Source organism: Phacochoerus africanus, chromosome 11 (genome assembly GCF_016906955.1).
Source record: "Phacochoerus africanus isolate WHEZ1 chromosome 11, ROS_Pafr_v1, whole genome shotgun sequence".
NCBI classification, from domain to species: Eukaryota; Metazoa; Chordata; class Mammalia; order Artiodactyla; family Suidae; genus Phacochoerus; species Phacochoerus africanus.
The window spans coordinates 115,903,706-115,924,465 of record NC_062554.1 but is presented as its reverse complement, the minus strand read 5'-3'; the positions used below and the strand labels follow the sequence as shown (position 1 = coordinate 115,924,465).

Genomic DNA, 20,760 nt, shown 5'->3' with positions numbered 1-20,760 from the left:
ACAAATATTTTCATTCAGTAACTTCTATCATCACGAACTATGTTTCTTGATATTTATCATCTATACATTGAAAATTTTTTCATTCTCTGAGAAAATCTGGTCCCATTCACTCTAGTCATATCACATACACCTTTCATGTTAAATATCTATTAGAATAACAGGCTCCTGCTGAATTTTTACTCTAATTTTCTTCACCTTTGTAGGGAATCACATATAAAAATAGAATAAAAGTTACCATTTAAATAAAATCAAAATGGATTAAAGACCTAAATGTAAGGCCAGATGCTATTTTAACTCCTTGAGGAAAACACAGGCATAACAGTCTTCAACATAAATTGCAGCAATATCTTTTGGATCTGTCTCCTATAGTAATGGAAATACAATGAGAAATAAACAAATGGGACCAAATCAAACTTACAAGCTTTTACACAGCAAAGAAAACCATAAACAGAACAAAAAAACCTAAGGACTAAGAAAGAATATTCTCAAATGATGGGAGTGACAAGTGTTTAATTTCCCGAATATGCAAATAGTTCATACAACTCAATAACAAAAAAATAAAAGCAAAAAATGTGCAGAAAACCTTAATAGACATTTTCCCAAAGAAGACATACAGATGGCCAACAGGCACATGAAAAGATGCTCAACGCTGCTAATTATTAGAGAAACGCAAATCAAAACTACAATGACGTATCATCTCACACCCGTCAGAATGGCCATCATCAAAAAGTCTACGAAATGCTGGAGAGGGTGTGGAGAGAAAAGAACCCTCATACATTGTCAGCAGGACTATAAATTGGTGCAACCACTATGGAGAACAGTATGGAGGGTTCTTAAAAGACTAAAATCAGAGCTACCATATGATCCTGCAAACCCACTCCTGGGCATATATCCAGAGAAAACCGTAACTTGAAAAGATACATTCATCCCAATGTTCACAGCAGTACTATTTACAATAGTCAAGACATGGAAGCAACGTAAGTGCCCATAGACAGATGAATGGATTAAGAAGATGTGGTATAACATATATACAACAGCAAGTTAATCCGGCATAAAAAAAGAAGGAAATAATGCCATTCTCAGCAACATGGATGGACCTAGAGATTATCATACCAAGTCAGAGAAAGACAAATATATGATATTGCTTATATGTGGAATCTAAAAAAAAGAATGCAAATGAACTTATTTACAAAACAGGAGTAGACTCAGACATAGAAAAGAAATTTGGGATTATCAAAGAGGATGGGGGAGAAGGAAATTAGGAGATTGGGATTAAAATATACATACAACCATACATAAAATAGCCAACAAGGACCTACTGTATAGCATAGGGAACTATATTCAATATTTTATAATAACATATAATGGAAGAGAATATAAAGAATATATATATATATTTATACATATACATGTACAAATGAATCAGTTTACTGTATACCTGAAACTAACCCGACATTGTAAATAAACTATACTGCAATAAAAAGAGGTACAGACATGATCTTTGGGGATGGGGGACTGATGTATTGACTGTGAAATGCAGTCAATACATGAGCTGGATCCTATTTCCCTAATGTAAGGTCATCCTTCAGTTATTTAAAGATGTGAAAAATGCTAACAGGTGCCATCAATGGTGAACTGAAAAAAAAAAAAAAAGTGCATAAAAAAGCAGTACGTGATTGAGATCCACTGCAGATTCAGCAAATAATTTCAAACTGATTGTGCTGAAGCAAAATTAAGTCAAGAATATCTAATTTCATGAGCACAATGGCATCGAACTTCTCTGAAAATTTTACCTGAAATAGTAAATATCACAGGAGTCAGAAACTATATAAACTGTCTTTGAAAGAAAATAGTATTGTGACAAAACTGGGTAATGTTACTTGTAAAAAAAAAACTGTTTTGTGAAACAAAATTATTTTTTTTTGTCGTTGTTGTTGTTGTTGTTGTTGCTGTTGCTATTTCTTGGGCCGCTCCCGCGGCATATGGAGGTTCCCGGGCTATGGGTCTAATCGGAGCTGTAGCCACCGGCCTACGCCAGAGCCACAGCAACGCGGGATCTGAGCCGCATCTGCAACCTACACCACAGCTCACGGCAACGCCAGATCGTTAACCCACTGAGCAAGGGCAGGGACCGAACCCGCAACCTCATGGTTCCTAGTCGGATTCGTTAACCACTGCACCACGACGGGAACTCCTATTTTTAAAATTAGTATTCTCTTTAACGAAACAATTTTCCTATTATAAAAGAAGTCAATGCTCACTATAAAAAATTTTAAACAGGACATTAATAAAGAAGAAAAACTTAATCATATCCCTTTTAATATTTTAAAAAAGAATCACTTACATTATTAAAGTTAAAATATTTAAACTATAGAGCAAAACTAGCACTGGATAAAACTTTCATTTATAAGAAACAGTAAAAGGGGAATTTTTTTCAAGTCACCTTGTTTTCCTCAATGACTATACATTTGGTTGTAAACAATGCCACTTTCTATATATCCTTCTTAATCTTAAAATTTCACTCAGGGAAAAGAGCAACTGCTGAATCCCATACATCAGAATATTGCATCAACTCAGTAACATAAGCTCCTGTGCATTGCGATGGTCCTACATGGACACAAATGATACTATGCTCAGCATGTTATACTAGCAAATTCCCCATACCTTAATCTTTTACATCTATTTATCATATATTTATGTCTTTTTCCGCATCTAAGGATGAGCTCCCGTGGCAGGGAGACACAGAGAAAGTCATTTAAGGCTATAACTTCATTTATAATCTTATGTAATGAATGATACATGTAGAGTGAATCTGCTTGTTGGTATTTGTTCCTTCTAGGTAACATGTATGTGGAAAAATACCTTAAATTCAATTTTAGTAAGTGAGGAAAACTAAAATGCAAAGAAAAATGACAAGATACTCCTGAACAATCCTTTCCTACTATTGCCAACCTGAAGAAGGAAATATGTTTACACATATTTCATACAATAAAGTGAGGGAGGTAGGTTAATCTCAGAGTCATCCCTGTCTCAGCCCAAAATCTGCTTGCTGGACAGCTTTCATCTCAAATGATGTCTTCATTCCTGGGAAATGAGCTATCAGAGATTATGGAAGTTTTCTTTTTTTTTCTTTTTTTTTGTCTTTTTGCCTTTTCTAGAGCCGCTCCTGCAGCACATGGAGATTCCCAGGCTAGGGATCTAATCGGGGCTATAGCCACCGGCCTACACCAGAGCCACAGCATCGCTGGATCCGAGCCGAGTCTGCGACCTACACCACAGCTCACGGCAACGCCGGATCCTTAACCCACTGAGAAAGGCCAGAGATTGAACTCGCAACCTCATGGTTCCTAGACAGATTCGTTAACCACTGCGCTATGACGGGAACTCCTATGGAAGTTTTCTACACTGAAAATCATCTGAGTTTAAGCCAAAATTTGAGTTTAAACAGACTTGAAAAAAATGCTATAGTTTTTAGGAAACTCTGATATAAAATATAATTTTCTCAAGTTAGAATTAGTGATCTTTAAAAGTTATAATGGCAATAAAAATGGCAGTCACACAAAGATAATAAGCCAGCAACTACCACATTCTGAACGCTTTCTATATGTCAGGAGCCACACTGAATGCACAGACTACATTGTCTTAGTTCTCAAATCCAGCCTAATAGGAGGTACAAGTCTCTGGATTTTCCCTCATGAGAAAACTGAAGACTTGGGCCATTTAGTTTCTTACGTAGGGCCAAAGAGCTTTTGAGGGCCAGGGTTTCAGTCCATGTTGTACATACCAGTAGGTTATAAAGCCTTCTACCACTACATAATTTTAGGAATGACTCCACAGATAATAGAACCTTTAGTAATAGACGACAGCATTATTGTTTAGCTGTCATTAATAACCGAATTGGATAACTACCATAGAATACAAGATAATGGTAAGAATAATGATTATGCTGACTATTCTTAAAACACATTGATCTAAAAAAGACAGAATAGTTTCAAAATAAGTATTATCTTACTATATGAACATATTAAGATATATCAAAAGGAAGTGGCTTACTCTAGAGTTGCACATGAAACACAGTAAATGAAGAATCTAAGCCAAGAACTTGCCTTATAGAAGCTCTCCTTTAAGCCTAAAATAAAGCTTTCCTTCTCTACTCTTTTCCTTCAAAAATTTTTTTCAATAAAATTTATAGGGACTTGAAAAAGATATTCAATGAAAACATAACAAAAATGAACAAAAGTAATGTCAAGAAGATGTCGTGTCCCATCGTTTCAGTTTGATTACAGACTAAAGTAGCAAGTCTGGGCTTATCAGACTACTGCTTTAATAAAAGAGATTTTTAATACGATCAAAGGAAAATATAGCACAAGATAAGAACTGAAGCAAAAGATTTAGGTGTGAAAAAGGAAAACTCAGGCTTTGCAGGGAAAAGGTACAGGCAGAAGTATAAGGTGTGTAAGCTCTGGGGGAGAAAAAAGGCAGTATAGCATAATGGTTCGGTATACAGGCTTTGGCTTCAGCCCAACTGAGTGTCAATGAATGTACCTCCTGCACTAAGTTAGTGAAGTTGCATAAATCACTTTTCTTTGGTTTTCTCATCTTTAAGATGGGGATAAAAACAGTCTTATCTCCAAGGGTTGTGATGAAGATTAAATGTTCAACTATATGTAAAACACAGTGCCTGGCACATAATTATTGTTATTAGCTACCGTGAGGAAAAGCTGAAAGAGGAAAATGTAATAAACACATCCTCGGATTTTCTGTGCAGAGGACCTATTGAGGTCTTCTCTAACTAAACTTACACACCAAACTAAAGGAATCAAAATCTGACTTTCAAATAATATACATAATGTTAAAGGTTCTATTTATGTCAACTGAAAAGTTAGTAGTATATGTTTCCTCCAACTTTGTCTCCTTCAGCTGGTCTGAATTTAAAAGGCAGGTTTCAACTTACCCAAGATGCCACTGGCAAACAGGAGATGAGAATTAATACAAACAATTCAGTCCACAGAAATGTGAAAGAATTCAATTTTGATGCCACCAACAATAAAGTCTTACTCTAAGGGTTTTATTAAACTGAAGCAAAGTCTAATTTTGATATTTAGAATACTGTTTTATTTTTTATTTTAAACCTTTCTTACATGTTTAAAAATATACATGGGTTCAGAACAACCCCAATGAAAAGATGACATTTCTTTTACTAAAGGACCTCTAAAGTCAAACAACCAGTGTGCAAACATAGTTTGCTTCCAATTTGAAGAGTCATAGGCACATTTCTCCAAATCCATTTCGTAAAACAAATCAAAAATGTTGAGAAGAAAAATATTCAGTAGTTTGATATAAATTTTTAAAATATCTGTCAGGCAGGAAACTTATGGTAAAAAAGTAAGACTTATGATGTTTTAGCACTTACATCTGCTTCACTACTAATTTCCCAAATGCCATTTTGCTACATCTAAACCCCTGACAATTTATTACATAATTCCATGTAGCACACTAAAAAATAAGTTAATTTAACCTCTGAATATGAAAACAAATCTTTACAAAAGAAAATACTGACAATTGTTACCTGTATTTGATAATTAAGTAACTGTGTTCTCAGCAGCACTAAGAATGCAGCTCGCTCTTATATAAATGTCTAAATAACAACTACACAAAAGCATTTTTCTCTTAAAAGACATTTTTGTATTTTTTTTCCAATGTTGTTGACTTAAGCAACATTGATCTATATATTGTGCTAAGAAAACATTAGGCACATATCACATAATGTAATTTACATTTTCTTTGTTGTAAAAAATATATTATGTGCAAATGCATTACCATACAAATAATTAGTAAATTAGTAGACACAATAGGAAGCTTTGTAGACCTAACACAAAAAAGTTAATGTTTTACTCTTAAAAAACAAAAAACAAAAACAAAAGGACACACAGATATACCAACTAGCTTTAAGAGAGATTCCTCATTTCTGAGTGAGTACCCTGCATCTGCATTAGAATTATTTATGAATTTTCTTAAAGGAATGCAAAGCTTAACTATAGCAACAACAGAAAAAAAGACACCACTTTGGACACATGAACTAATTCAAAAGTAATCAAACTAAAATGTTTCCTAAAGCCATTAAAAATACTTAACTCAATATCTCAAACAGTCGATAGAATGTTTTGTTGGAAGGAATAAATTATTCAACATTATGACTGTTTTATATAGTAGATTCTTTCATTAGCTAAGACACTTCTGGATTAAGGTACCAAAGGATACAGATCAAGAAAAATGGAGGAAAAAATAGCAGGCTGTTAGGAAGGAAGAGGGAGCATAATTTTACCTAGAAAAACAAAATCACTTTTTCTTCTTTGTTCATAGCAAAAATTTTGTGCTGCAGATAATATAAAAACACAAGCAAAAGGGTTATGTGGCAAGTAATAAAACACAATGCTTACTAGGCATCCTCCATAGAGAGACAACTTACAGAGTAGATTAGTGAGTTTAAAAGTACACTTTGATGCAAAAGATTATGCATTATCACATATATAATATGTAGCATTTTTCTATAAAGGGCAATTTATGTAAGTAATTTCCATAAACACAAAAAGAGTGAGAGAGACAGAGACAGACAGAATGAGAGACAGAGACAGAGGAGAGTCCAGTCAGAGAGACAGATGCCAGGGGCTTTGCTCATGCCCTGTGGAAGATTTGAGACACTTCTTCATCCTCAGTGCTTAATTGTTCCTATTACTGCACATTTATACTCACACGCTACAATTACCTCATGAGATTACCCTCTGTACATCTTTTTCTTTCATTTTTTTCCCATGAAAAAGGAGAAAAAGAAAAAAAAAGAAACTGTTAGTCCCTTCCTCTCATAGTCAACCATTCAAGTAAATATTTCTCTGGTGGCAAATTTCCAGGTGGATCAAGAATACAATCCAAAACCACTGTCAGATTACATTTGATTTACTTTGTAGTTCTCTTCAAATGGAGCAGGAATTAGCCCGTTTCCTCGGCTTGGGGTCTCGTGCTTCCTGATCCTTCACACACATACAAGATGTGCACATTGTCTCAGACAGTCTTCGGAGGCCTAGCCGGAAAACACTGTTGGAGAGGCTGTATATTACACAGTTACAAAAACTATTGCTTATAGCAAGCCAGGTTGTTAGGAAGGATAGTGTTGGATTGTCCAAGACCCGGGAGCTTTCGAGAAGAAAGTAGATGATATAGGGGAGCCACAGCATGTAAAACACACTGGTTATCCGAAACAAGACCATGGCATAACGACGGTCAGGGCTATGCCCAGTCTCTCCAGAGGCAGTCACCTCGTGGCTAGGGAATCGGGCCCTCCGGTCATTTATTTCTTTGGTGTGCTGCCGGCAAATTTTGAAAATATGGAAGTAAGTGAAGCAGACAACAAAGGCAGCAGGAGCATAAAGTAAACAAACTATAAAGCCAGTAAAATAGGCACTGGTGAGCCAAGAAGAGGCACACCATTCAAAAATGTCACCGTGGTAACCAGGTTTCCCCCAGCCGAAAAACGAAGGCAAGAAAATTAGGCAAGAGTAGATCCAGATTAAAATAATGCAAATTCTCAGGCGACAAGGGGTGACCAGTTGATTGTAGGAAAGAGGCTTGGTTATTGCAAGATAGCGATCCACACTTATGCAAGCAAGACATGCCATAGAAACACTTTTTAGAACGGAGATGATATATCCAAAAACCTGGCAAGTCAGTGACTCATGGATACCTGTGGAGTAGTGCAGAAGTGACAGAGTAGGAACCAAGCAGCTAACTCCAACGAAAAGATCAGCATATGCCATCGTCTGAATGAAATAGCTGGTCGTATAATGGTGTAAGAGTGGAGCACAGTGAAAGACAAAAATGACCGTTAAATTCCCAGCAATGATTAAAAATGTCAGCAAGACAATAACAACTGTCTCAAAGATGCAGACATCCACCGCACTGTAGTGGCCAAATCCAAGTGGACAGGAATGACGTTCAGACACATTCAAAGTGCCACTGCTCATGTTCAGGATCCTCCATTCAATTCCCCTGGATTCATTCATGGCTTGGAATTAAAGGAACCTGCAGCCTTGGCTACAGCAAGCAGGTGCCCTGCCCAGCATCTGCTAAACTCTGCTCATGAGAGTCTCAGAATCAGCTTCGGTAGACAGTGGCAGTGCTTCTGTCACAGCTGAGCATCCCAGGGAGTACTCAAGTCTCTTCATCAGCCTCAGTGCAGCAGTAACACACCTCAGCTTTGGGGCGGGGGGGGGGGGGGGGGGGGGAAATGGGAGGGGAAATAAGATAGAAAGGAGGTGAAGAAAAGGTCACTGATTAGCTTCCTCCGGGGCTTTCAAACAACTTTTTGCAGACATAAGGCACTTCTAGAGAAAACAGACTTCTTAATAATATCATGTATAAGAAAAATTCAATCTGTGAAAGAAAAAAAAGCAATTGCCAAGGGCAGAAAAGCTTTTGTGGGCTGTTTGTTCTTCTCAGAAAGGTAGTTTCTTAGGCATCAACTAGAAAGAATGAGAAAAGAAAAAGTCTTAAATAGTCTCAGGCTTCCTGTTTCATCTGTCATGAGAAGTGGAATCATATTTTAGAATTTAAATAGTTAAGATCTCAGATTTGGTTGGAAAGCTGAGAAAAAGTTCATTGTGGCAAAGAGTGTCTTTGGACTCAGTTCAGGGTTTGATGCTGGTGGGTCAACTTTAAGATCCATTTCCTTCTCTTTTCTCTCAAAAGCTAAGAACTCCCTTCTCCAATAAGGTTAATTCCAAAAGATTCATCTCTATTTGGGCACAGAGGAGCAAAACAGAGGTAACAGACTCCAGACTGCCCTATAACTCTTATGCAGGGGGAAAAAAAGCGTATTTCCAGTAGGGAAGATAATACACAAATGGGTCAACACTGACAAAATATGATAAAGTTGTGAAGTTTTAATTCTGCATGCATTTTTTTTAAAGCATTCAGATGAAAACAGTTTTAATCCATGACTGTTACTGGTGCTACCAGAAATGTAACTTCTACTTCCTCAAAAGGAAAATAAATCACTTTTGCTATTCATTTCAGCATCAATAACTGAAAATAACCTTCATTAGCTGATACGTCACCTTCTTTATAATGGTACATGATCATAAAATATACAGCTCAAAGTTATTTCTCACCTTTGCAACCACACCTACATCTCACAAATAAATGTAAAATATGTGAAATTTAGACAATAATAAAAACTTTTCTCTATACTAAGCTTATTTGACTAAAAATGCTGCCATTATTTATTACTTAGGTATTTCTAGTAAGCTTTATAATCTATATTTCTATATCTTCTCTATTTTCATTAAATGATTAACACGTTAAATCATTACTTCAACTAAATCTTTTGAAAGTGGAAAATTACCTTGTTTGTTATATTTGCAGTTATATAGCAGCCATATGTTAAGAAAGTGCCTCTTCTATTTCTGTATTCTATTTTGAGCAAGTGCTCAATTAACACAGGGGCCATCAGGTAGATTATAAGATGTTCTTGTTTTAAAATACTTCTAAAGCATCAAGATGAGTTTAAATCCTAGAGTTTGCAATACTGAAAGGCAGGCAGGATAGAATCCATCCAAAAGGCTTCCAAGGTCATTCTGATATCAGGTTAACATTTGTCAAAAGTCTCTTTTAAAGTATAGGCATTTCACAGAGTCTCTTGTCAGTCTTTGTTGTCATACCTTTTCAAGAATTAATATGCATTAGAAGTAAAAACATTTCCTTCAGGAACAATGTAGCAGCTTAACAGAAAGCATTCTTTTGAAAGTTATTTTCTTGTGTGCACCACCAAGTCACTCAGGGAAGTCTGTCTTCTTTTATAATAGCCACAGGATATTCCTCCTTGTACATTCCTAGTTTCACTTATCACAAAATAGTTCTCTTGTTACAGGAATAAAACAATGCTTCTCACCTACATTCACTCTTAGCTGCTAGGCTGGGCTGCTTGATTCAGAGGTCCGATTTACTGTGATGCAGTTACCAAGATGCTGTCGGTATATTCTTCACAATCTCTCAGAATCACTGCCTCCACCTGAGCCGAAGCCCTGCTCCTCCTCCTCATCCTGAGCTGATGCAGAAGAACTCACCATCAGAAAGGTGACTCGGTCCTCCTGCCCCAATCAACAGCACAGCACAGCCAATGGCTACTGCAGCTGAAACTGTCACTAGGTAACAGTTGCCAGGCACATGCAGGCTTATAGACTTACTCAGCAAGCTCCGATCAAGATTGACAAAAGAAGACAATGGAAATGACCGATCCTTACAACATATTAATGGCATGTGTGAATTTTTAGAGGTATTCTCCTTGTAGCAAGTGTAAAGATTATTTCCTATGAGCAGGACAGAAAAAAGAAAAAAACCCTGGGATATACCTTTAAACCCTGTAGAGAAACTACCACAAGGTACTATGACACTAAAAAGTCAGCAGTAATCTAATGCTCATTGGCAGAAAAAACTTATTAATTATTAAAAATCAGCTAAGTCTCCATGAACTCAAGTGATAGAGCTATTATTTTTACTCTCTAAAATATATTATATTTTGATTAACAGAAGTTATTTTATCATCTCTCAAAGCTCTGCCACACCCACACTAAACTGCTGAATTTGATGTATTTAACTGTACAAACAAAGCATTGGAACTAACACCCTATGATAAGATCTACTTGGGGTAATATTTAAGGTTAAATATGGCTTCAAAGGAGTAGATATTAGAAATAAATAGAATGATTGTTTAGTCTACTTTATCTTAATAGAGAGTCAAAGAGTCAAAGAACTTTGTCATATAGTATTTGAGTTACTTATACCCAAAAGAAAGCAAATTAATCTTATTTATATGATGGAAGTTAAAACATTTCCATTTATTTTGACTTACTATAGACAAACATTCACTATTTTAGGTATATTTCTTATGGGGTCAGCAAACTTCTTAAAGGTGACTTAGAATAAATTTGCAATTACTTCAGAATTGAATTAGGAAATTTAAGATGAAAATGAAGATGATCAACATTTAAGCACATCCTATGTACTAAGCATTATGCTATATGCTTAAATATTTTTTCTCAGTTAAAAACTTACATATCTATGAAGTAGATACCCATCACTATCACATTTCAAAGGAAGAAATTAGGTACCTAGAGAAGATAAATATAACTTGCCTACTATTATGAAACTGTGAAAACAGAAATGAGATAGGTCAACACTGTAGTTCTTAAGGACATTTTGATGCTCCTCTCCTTCCCACTTAAGCAGGTAGTTGGGAAAGGTCTAAGATTTATTATTTTGGATTTCAAAAAATGATTTCTAAATAATCAAAAATGATATTCTTTCCTCAAGTTGAACTGCCTTTCAGGAACACCATATCTTTGTTAAAATCTTCAGGGGGCTCGGTGAAATACAGAATGGAAGTACATTTCTCAATACCAGAAAAATTTATAAAACAAGTTAGAATAACAATCTCAGAATGAGTACCATATTGAGATTTGAAATAAATGTTTACATTTAATACAAAAAAGCTAGAAAGTCCTATTTTACAGAGACATATTCTCACTGTTAGGGATATATGAAAGTATGAAAATCAAACAAGACTGGATTTAACTAACACTCTCACAATAATAACAAATATTCAAAATAAAAATTACACTGATAAATATTCATGAAGGTAGACAGGTCATGAATTCCACATAAAGAAAAGTAAAAAAATGAAGCTTTACTACAAAACCATTGGAAAATAAAATTCTATTAATTATTAAAACTACCTTGACACCAAAATCTAAACAAGTCATTTCAAAAGTATAGACTGTGTATTATTTTTCAGTTTTTGAATTGTAATAGTTTATGAATCAAAGGAATGGCAAAAAAATCTCATTTAGCAAAATTCAAATACTAGATCACTTTAGTGTGACATTAATTTCCAGCAAATACTATGGATTTGAGTCTAAGAAAACTGTAAATGATCCCCAGTTGTACATTCTGCCAAAGATATATGATAATATGAGAGGAGAGTTCAAGAAGCAGACCTTTGACTCACTAAGCTTCTTTTCTTCTACCAAGATAATTTCCTTCTTTTCTGCAGTGGACTCTTTCTCCTAGCCCCTCACTTTCCTTCCTTTCCTCCCTCTTTTCCTTATTCAATTGTAGTAGAAACTAATTTATAATGTGAAGCTCTCATAACAAGAGCATTAATATCACATATTTACATAGCTCATGACATAAAGCACTCTGTTTTTATACTAGACATAATTCTCTTCATTTCGGGGATCATTAGGTGTTTTATTACTGCTATTCTTATTACAGTCATTATCAACTGCTCCCCTCTCTTTTTCAACTGATGAATGCTAGTTGTGAAGTATCTAAGAGGAATTATTATTTGGCATTACTTCAGAATTACTTCTAACAGCCAAATCTGTATAACTTTTGGACATGATGCATCACAGATGTGGAACTTTTCATTTATACCTGAATATGTTTCATACGCTCTTTTATATATACCAATATTTCATTATTAGACTCTAAGCAACTCCAGCAATTACTCAATAAGATCTAAACAGCAAAGGAAGAGAGGATCACTAGCCATCAATGGTAAATGGGATAAACAGTAGGCAGTCACTGTCAAGGAGAAAGGCACAACCAGTATCATAAAAAGCAAATGTAGCATAAAGTAAAAGGTTTTTAAAGCATATTTCTTAAAGGAACGAAAAGGTGTATGGATTCAGAATTTGCCTATTTCTATTCCTCCCATCTGTTAACCTTTCTCCATCTCCACTGTCACTGCCCTAAGTAAGCTAGAGTTCACATCAAGTTGTATGGGACCACTACAGTGCTTCCAATCTGGTCTTCCTGAGTTGTCTGTGACCTCTCTTTAATCACTTATGAGCAAAACAGAGAATATTCTTTCCAAAATGCAAACCAGATGACATCACTTCCGTTTACAATACTTCAGTGTTTCACACTGCCCTTAAGATCAAATCCTAACAGATCCTATAAAATCTGGTCTCCAAGTATCTATCCAATTTAACTTCTACATTGTTTAGGATTAGCTAAACTGATTCTTCCTCCCCTAATCCACCCTCCCCCCCTCCCCCCCCACATATTTGCTATGTTTCCTACTGCCACAGGGTATTTGTACTCGCTGCTTAATATGTCATCACATTTCTTTTAGCTCATTCAGATACAATCTTCACGCTTCAGTTCAAACACTACTTCTTCGTCAGAGAAACCAAACTTGAATTCCTGGATTAGACCAGATTCCCACACTTATAGTTTATAATCTATTTTTGTTCAGTTTTGTCTTCCTGACTGGATCACAAGCTTCATGAGGGGAGCAACTGTTTTGTTTCTCACTATATCTCAAGTGCCCTCACTACAGTGTTGGGCATAGAAAAGGAGCTGAACAAATAAGTGTTTAGTATAGTTTTAATACAAAGCATATATAATAGCTTGAGAAGTCTATAAGAAGACAGAAAAACACTAATAACCAGTTTTATAAAGTTTGAGTATACAAAGTTCCTTACAGTCCCTTGTATGACATACAAGCTTCACTAGAAAGCTGTAAAACATATGACCAAATAACAGGGGGGGGGGGGTATAATTAGCCTCCTAATCTATTCAAATTAAGGTCAATATTATTCACCTATACCTCCACTCCACCTAAGCCCTATTCAATATATTTGAAAAAAACTGCTTTGAAAAAACATATCTAGTATGAGATAATGATTGTTTATTTATCATTTCAAGAATGACAGGGAGTTCTCATCGTAGCTTGGTAGTTAACAAACGCAAATAGTATCCAAGAGGACGTGGGTTCGATCCCTGGCCTTGCTCAGTGGGTCAGCCATCTGGCCTTGAGCTGTGGTGTAGGTCGAAGACGTGGCTTGGATCCCCCCTTGCTGTGGTTGTGGTATAGGCCAGCAGCTACAGCTCGGATTCGACTTTTAGCCTGGGAACCTCCATATACCTGCTACAAGTGCAGCCCTAAAAAGACCAAAAAAAAAAAAAAAAAAGAATGACAAATGTTGCAAAATGTAGTATCAAAGTGTAGAGTTTTAAATGTACTATCAGGTGTAGTATCAAAGCAACTTTGTTTCAGTGCTAAAGAAAAAATAAACCCTCTGAAGTGGCATATATTAAAATTCACTGATTTTGTGACCCCTCAAGAGCAGAAAACAAGTTTATAAGTTAATTTTACTACATGGCAAGTCACTGACAATTAAAAATACTTAACAAATGTTAAGTTAGTGGCAATACAGAAGAAAAACCTCAACCTCACAAAGACACTCCCCAGGAAAACCTACAGCTAACATGATACATAATCGTGAAAGAGTAAATGTTTTTTCCTTAAGACTGGGAACAAGACAAAGAGGTCTGTTCTCATTGCTTCCAGGTACTGTGTTCTGGAGATCCTGATGAGCACAACAGGCAAGACAAAGAAACAGTTAAGTAATAAAAGAAAAGCAATACTTGACTGTATACAGAAGAAATACCCCCAAAAAACTACTCCAAAGCCCATTAGAATGAGTAAATTCTGTCGGAATACAAGGTTAATATACAAAAATCACTGAGTTTCCATACACTTGCAACAAACAATAATGAATGAAAATTTAAAACAATAAACTATTTTAAATAGCCTCAAAACACAGAAAACATGAATAAATTCTAAAAAAGATGTGTAAGACCTCTACCCTAAGAGTTACAAAATGTCACTGAGAAAAATGAAAAGGTCCCAAGGAACTGGGAGAGAGAGATCTATACATCTTCATGTATGAGAAGACTTCATGTTGTTACGAATGTTAGTTTTTCTCAAATTGATCTATAGATTTATTGCTATTGCAATTAAAATCCAACTAGGTTTTTGGTAAAACTATGAAGTTGATTCTAGACCTTATACTAAACACAAAGGACCCAGGATAGCTAAAACAATCTTAAGGAAGGATTAGAAAAAAAATGGAAGACTGGCACAACCTGATTTCAAGACTTTCTATAAAGCCATGATAATCAAGATTGGCATGAGCACAGGCAAACGGATTACTTAAAAGAACAAACAGACCAAAAATAAACCCAAAATTACCAAGTGAATTTGAATAGACTCTAAAACGAGTCAAGGAAAAAAAGAAAATCTTTTCAGTAGAGAGTACTAGAAAAGTTTTAATAACTGGAGGAAGATAAACGTAGACCCTTTCCTCATACTGTACACAAAAGTTTATTTGAAATGGTCATAGATATAAACACAAAAAATAAATATACTTAAAATAAAAATTCTGCTTTTCAAAAAGAAAAGAAAATCAGTAAGCAAGCCAAAAGCCTGAGAGAAAATACTAGTAAAACATTTATCTAACAAAAAACCTACATCCAAAATACAAAATGCACTCCTACAGTTAATGAAAATGCAAATAACCCAATTAAAAATGGGAAAATACCAACAAAGCACTTCACAAAGGAAGATACATAGATGGACACTCAAGAAAATGAAAAAAAAATACTATCAATAGTCATTAAGAAAAGACAAAGTTGGAGTTCCCGTTGTGGCGCAGTGGTTAACGAATCCGACTAGGAACCATGAGGTTGTGGGTTCGATCCCTGCCCTTGCTCAGTGGGTTGACGATCTGGCGTTGCCGTGAGTTGTGGTGTGGGTTGCAGATGCGGCTCAGATCCCGCGTTGCTGTGGCTCTGGCGTAGGCTGGCGGCTACAGCACCGATTAGATCCCTAGCCTGGGAACCTCCATGTGCCGTGGCAGCGGCCCAAGAAATAGCAAAAAGTCCAAAATAAATAAATAAATAAAATAAAATAAAAAGACAAGACAAAGTAAAATCACAATAGGATACCACTATATAGCCCCTAGAATGGATAAAATTAAGCCATTGCTAAAAACTAAATATTGGTGAAGATACAGAACAGTTGAAACTCTCATAAATTGCTAGTGGTAATGTAAAATGGCCCAGTTTGGAAATTTTTAAACAGTTTGGGAGTTTTTTATAACATCAAACAAATCTAGCCTATGACCCATCAATCCTATCCAATGCAAATAAAAACATATATCTATAAAAGACTTGTATAAAAATGTTGTATAGTGGGCTTTTTTTTTTTTTTTTTCTAATAGCTGAAGACTAGAAATATCCCTTACTTTCATCAACAGGGAATGGATAAACAAATTGTGATATGTCCATTCAATGAAGTTCTGGAACAGATACAACTAATTTTTGATGAAAGAAATCAAAACATAGTTGCCTCAGAGGTGTGTATGTGTGTTTACTGGCAAGAGGTATAAGGAAACCTTCAGGGATGATGAAAACATTTTGTATTTTAATAACTGTGGGTTATATGCATGCATATATGTTAAACATACCAAAATGTAACACTTAAGATCTGTGCATTTCATCTATATATAAGCTATAGCCTAGGAGAATGATAAAGATAATTACATTTGCTTATTCCAAGTGCCCTCATTTCAGTACAAAACCATCAAATTGGAGAGTTAAAACACTGGCGTTAATTTTAAGGAACTGCCAGCAAATCATATATATTGATGTTTAAAAAGAAAAACACCAGAATCCTCCTAAGCAAAATCCCATCAAGAATGAGGGCTACTGAAATATCTAAAAGAACAGATACTGCTGGACAGAATAAGTACATTTAGCCCGTGTCTACTTTCACACTCTCTCAATCATTATACCTGACTCATGGCTCAGTGTTTGTACTCACAGACACAACAGCCCAGATGCAAGTGAGACACTGAGTGAGAAAAGGCTTCTTATTAAATGTCAGTTACACAACACTCTGATACTGCCCTAGCTAGCTAGGATCTACGACAACTGGCTGAGAAAGTAAAACCTTTGAGAGAATCCATTATTTTTAGTCAATCACAAAGGAAAATGGACAAAGAAAATACTAATTTATGTGCATTTTTAACTCAGTAGGGGAAATTCACAAATATAAAATATTAATTAAAATAAAATTAATTGGGCAAAAACAGTACATAAAGCAATAAAATAAAGCCAGAAGCAGTATGATCTTTCCATTTTCTCCAGGTCACATTATTATCTTTAATGCGTATTTATTAAGTTTGAAGTCTAGGAAAGACCATGACCTAGAGAAGAAAATAAAGCTTTAGAATGAGCCAGATTTGCGTTAGCACTGGCTGCAGCAATCATTAACTATGAGGCCTTGAGTACATGATTCTCTCCAAGTGTCTCAGTTTCCTTCTGTAAAAATGAGGTAAAATAATACTTTTAAAGTTGGTTATGAATTAGAAACTAAATACAAACCAGGAAAAGCATATAGCAGCTATTCAAAACTCACTGATAGTAAACATACTCTTTAATATCAACAGGCTTTTTGTTTAATCATTTCTCCTTAAAAACCATACTTACGAGTAATTTGTTGGGATTAGGAAATTTAAAACAATACTTTCACTTTTCTCTTGAGTTGCCATCTCCCTCAACATTCCCTTTAAAAAACACATTCTTAAAAGAAATACATTATGTAAACCCAAACAAGCATCTTGGGAAATTTATGTGATTAGCCACACAGTAATATAAAAATTACCAAACCTTGGTCCATAAAAATCTGTTACATGGATCCTGCAAATCCCAATAACTGAAGGTTTTCCTTTTTTAAATTTTTTAAAATTTTGTTTCACTTTATTCAATTTTACATTTAAATCTTTATAAGATGTATCATCTGCTCCTCTGTTTCTTAAATTGAGAATTCTGAACATAGCAATGTTTGTCTGGTAGGCTGGGATCATCCCTGTTAATGCCAATTAGAAAACTATCTTATGGTATAATCATACCTTTGTAGCTGTTTGATTCAATATACATATATTTTTAAAGAGGCTTGTTAAAAATTTCTACAAGTAGGGAGTTCCCGTCGTGGTGCAGTGGTTAACGAATCCAACTGGGAACCATGAGGTTGCGGGTTCGGTCCCTGCCCGTGCTCAGTGGGTTAACGATCCGGCGTTGCCGTGAGCTGTGGTGTAGGTTGCAGACGCGGCTCGGATCCCGTGTTGCTGTGGCTCTGGCGTAGGCCGGTGGCTACAGCTCCAATTCAACCCCTAGCCTGGGAACCTCCATGTGCCGTGGGAGCGGCCCAAGAAATAGCAACAAACAACACCAACAACAACAACAACAAAAAGACAAAAAAAAAATTTCTACAAGTAACTAGGTACCTAGAAAAGAACATATAGCTCCCTGTATTTTCTGACTCTATTTGCACAGAAAAGAATATACAGCTCCTTATATTTTTGACACTATATAAATAGAGCAGTACTCTTCCTTCCTCTTCTAATTTGCTATCTTTAATTTTTTTAGAGGATTAAATAGCAGAAACCAAGTTTATAAGAATTTTTCATCAAAGAGTAAACAGAAGTATTGCTCTATAAGTAAAGTGCCATAGCTCAGGTCTGAGCTGTCAGTTACTGCTAGATAAGTGAGGTGGTAACTATTTTAATATGATAATAGACATAAATACACTTCAAAATAACTTAAGAAAAAAGGAGGAATTCCCATTGTGGCTCAGTGGGTTAAGAACTGACATAGTGTCCATGAGGATGTGGGTTTGATGCCTGGCCTCACTCAGTAGGTTAAGGATCTGGCGTTGCCACAAGTCGTGGTGTAGGTTGCAGATGTGGCTTGAATTTCCTGTTGCCATGGCTGTGGCGTAGGCCTCAGGTGCAACTCCAATTCAAACCGTGGCCAGAGAACTTCCATGTGCCACAGGTGCAGCCACAGAAAAAAGAGAGAGATAGTGAGTGAGAGAAGGAAAACCTAAGCTTTCTTAAATGGTTGATGTAAGAGCTACCCATCAATCATGTTCTTCTCTTACTTTAAATAAAAAATCTGGAAATAAAATTATTTAATGAGATTTTTAGATCAATGAAATCCCATCAAATACTAATATCTCAGAATGGGTCCATTACAGCCACCTCTCTTTAATTTTTGTACAATAAAAAAACAGAGGAAAAAGTTGAACCTTAAAATATTTTCTGGGAAAGTCTGTTAAAATTATATGAAAACAGAACAGCACAATTACATCTTAAATAATGGGTTCACATTATAGGGAAGAAATGTTGATTAAATTCATTTTTAATTGAAAGAGATTTTTCCCTTATAAAAGAAAATTGCTATTTTTTAAGATATCTTATTGTTATGGCAACTGAAGTGCTAAAAATAATAAAGAAATATCAAAGTTGTTATAGCAACTGGAATTTTAAAAAGCCATGAAGTGTAAAATAATCAAACCTTTACTTGGCTTGAAATGCAACATCTATGACTCAGTTTTCGAAAGAAAATTTGAAGTACTCATGCTCTTGTCTTTACAAGTTGTCTCTGGAGTCCAAATTAAAAAAAAACAAGAAACACAAACTTCAGCACAACAGTTGAAGCATTTCTTACATCCCTTATATTCCTCTCTTCATTCTATACATATTAAACAACGTGGCTCTGCTAACCATACAAGTTACCAAACTTCATGAGCAGCAGGAAATGTTGATTATTCAATAAATGCATGTTGAACTGAACTCAATGATTCAGAGCTGGCACAAAATCTGCTTTTTCTGGTTTTCTAACTTACTTCTTAGCTGTAGTCTTCTCTGCTCTATTCTAGAATAAACTAAAAGTGGAAAAAATTTACTCACTGCCAAAGCATTTTGCCCAGAGTCACCAAATTAGAGTTCAATTAATTTAAACATTTACTGAAGGCCTACTGCATGCTAGGTGTTGTGCAAGGTTCTGAGACTTTTCCTCATAGAGTTCACAGTCTAGTAGAGAAGGGCTAGAATAGGTTACCATCACTGAAATGTAAAGTGCAACAGAGGAATGTAATGAGATTATCAAGAGAAAATTCATGAAGGTCCTATTTATGAAGATCAGTGGTAAGATCTTTGAAGGATTTGAACCAAAATGTAACAAAATTTATAATTTTCTCAGAGATGCCCAGATTAGGAAACTAAAACTTCAGATTAACATGCTTTATTTTATCTTAGAAAAACAAGGTAAGTCTTTATTTTCAAAGTTTCATTTGTTCCCTTCCAATAACTAATGAGCAAGATTCAGGTAACAAATGTAGTAACATATGGTGCTAACACAGCACTTTTCCGGCATTTACGGACAGAAGAGAATTGGCTGGGAATAGACTCCTTGATACCCTTCTGTTTTATTTATAGCCATCTGCTTTTTAGTATTTTTCCCCTAAAATCATTGGCTTATTTTCAGACTAGCAGTGATTTATCTTGTGAGCTAGTGATGAGGGCTCATGAAGCTCAGCCTGGGCTCAGTGGGAAGTAAGGCCATTATTTGCCTTACACTTAAAAAGGGAGAGCTGCAGTACCTGTTGGTTAGTAAAGCCTCCTGTTATATACAATAGTCTGATAACTCTACAGAAAGACAATGATTACAGAAGCACAAACTCTTTCCTTATCTACCTTACTCAGTAAAGAAAATGACTGGTGACAACTACTATTTTGATCCTGAGGCCAATGCAATTCTACTGCTTTTTATTGCAATTAATGTTATTGTCCTTTATATGAATGATTTGTAGTATCTTGCTATATTCTTAACCCCTGCTTATTAGTATCATCCAACATAATCTTATCTCTTATAATTTTTTTTATGCTCCACCCATGGCATATGAAAGTTCCCTAGTCAGGGATTGAATCCAAGCTGCAGCAACACTGGATCCTTTAATCCACTGCCAGGCCAGGAATCAAACCTGTGCCTCCACAGAAACCTAAGCCACTG

General features: G+C 35.5%; 2 protein-coding genes across 7 annotated transcripts in view; both read right to left on the bottom strand.

The window, feature by feature from the left end:
* Window positions 1–20,760, bottom strand: part of RABGAP1L (RAB GTPase activating protein 1 like) — a 651,588-nt gene that overhangs the window by 409,090 nt on the left and 221,738 nt on the right. The gene's annotated exons all lie outside the window — the stretch shown is intronic.
* On the bottom strand, window positions 5,743–8,275 carry GPR52 (G protein-coupled receptor 52). The gene has a single exon (XM_047753901.1). It carries the CDS (start codon window positions 8,055–8,057, stop codon window positions 6,972–6,974), a length of 1,086 nt encoding a protein of 361 aa, XP_047609857.1. The 5' UTR covers window positions 8,058–8,275; the 3' UTR covers window positions 5,743–6,971.

Excerpts from the sequence above, each read along its gene's own strand:
- GPR52 (XM_047753901.1), bottom strand. The coding sequence starts at position 8,057 with ATGAATGAATCCAGGGGAATTGAATGGAGGATCCTGAACATGAGCAGT.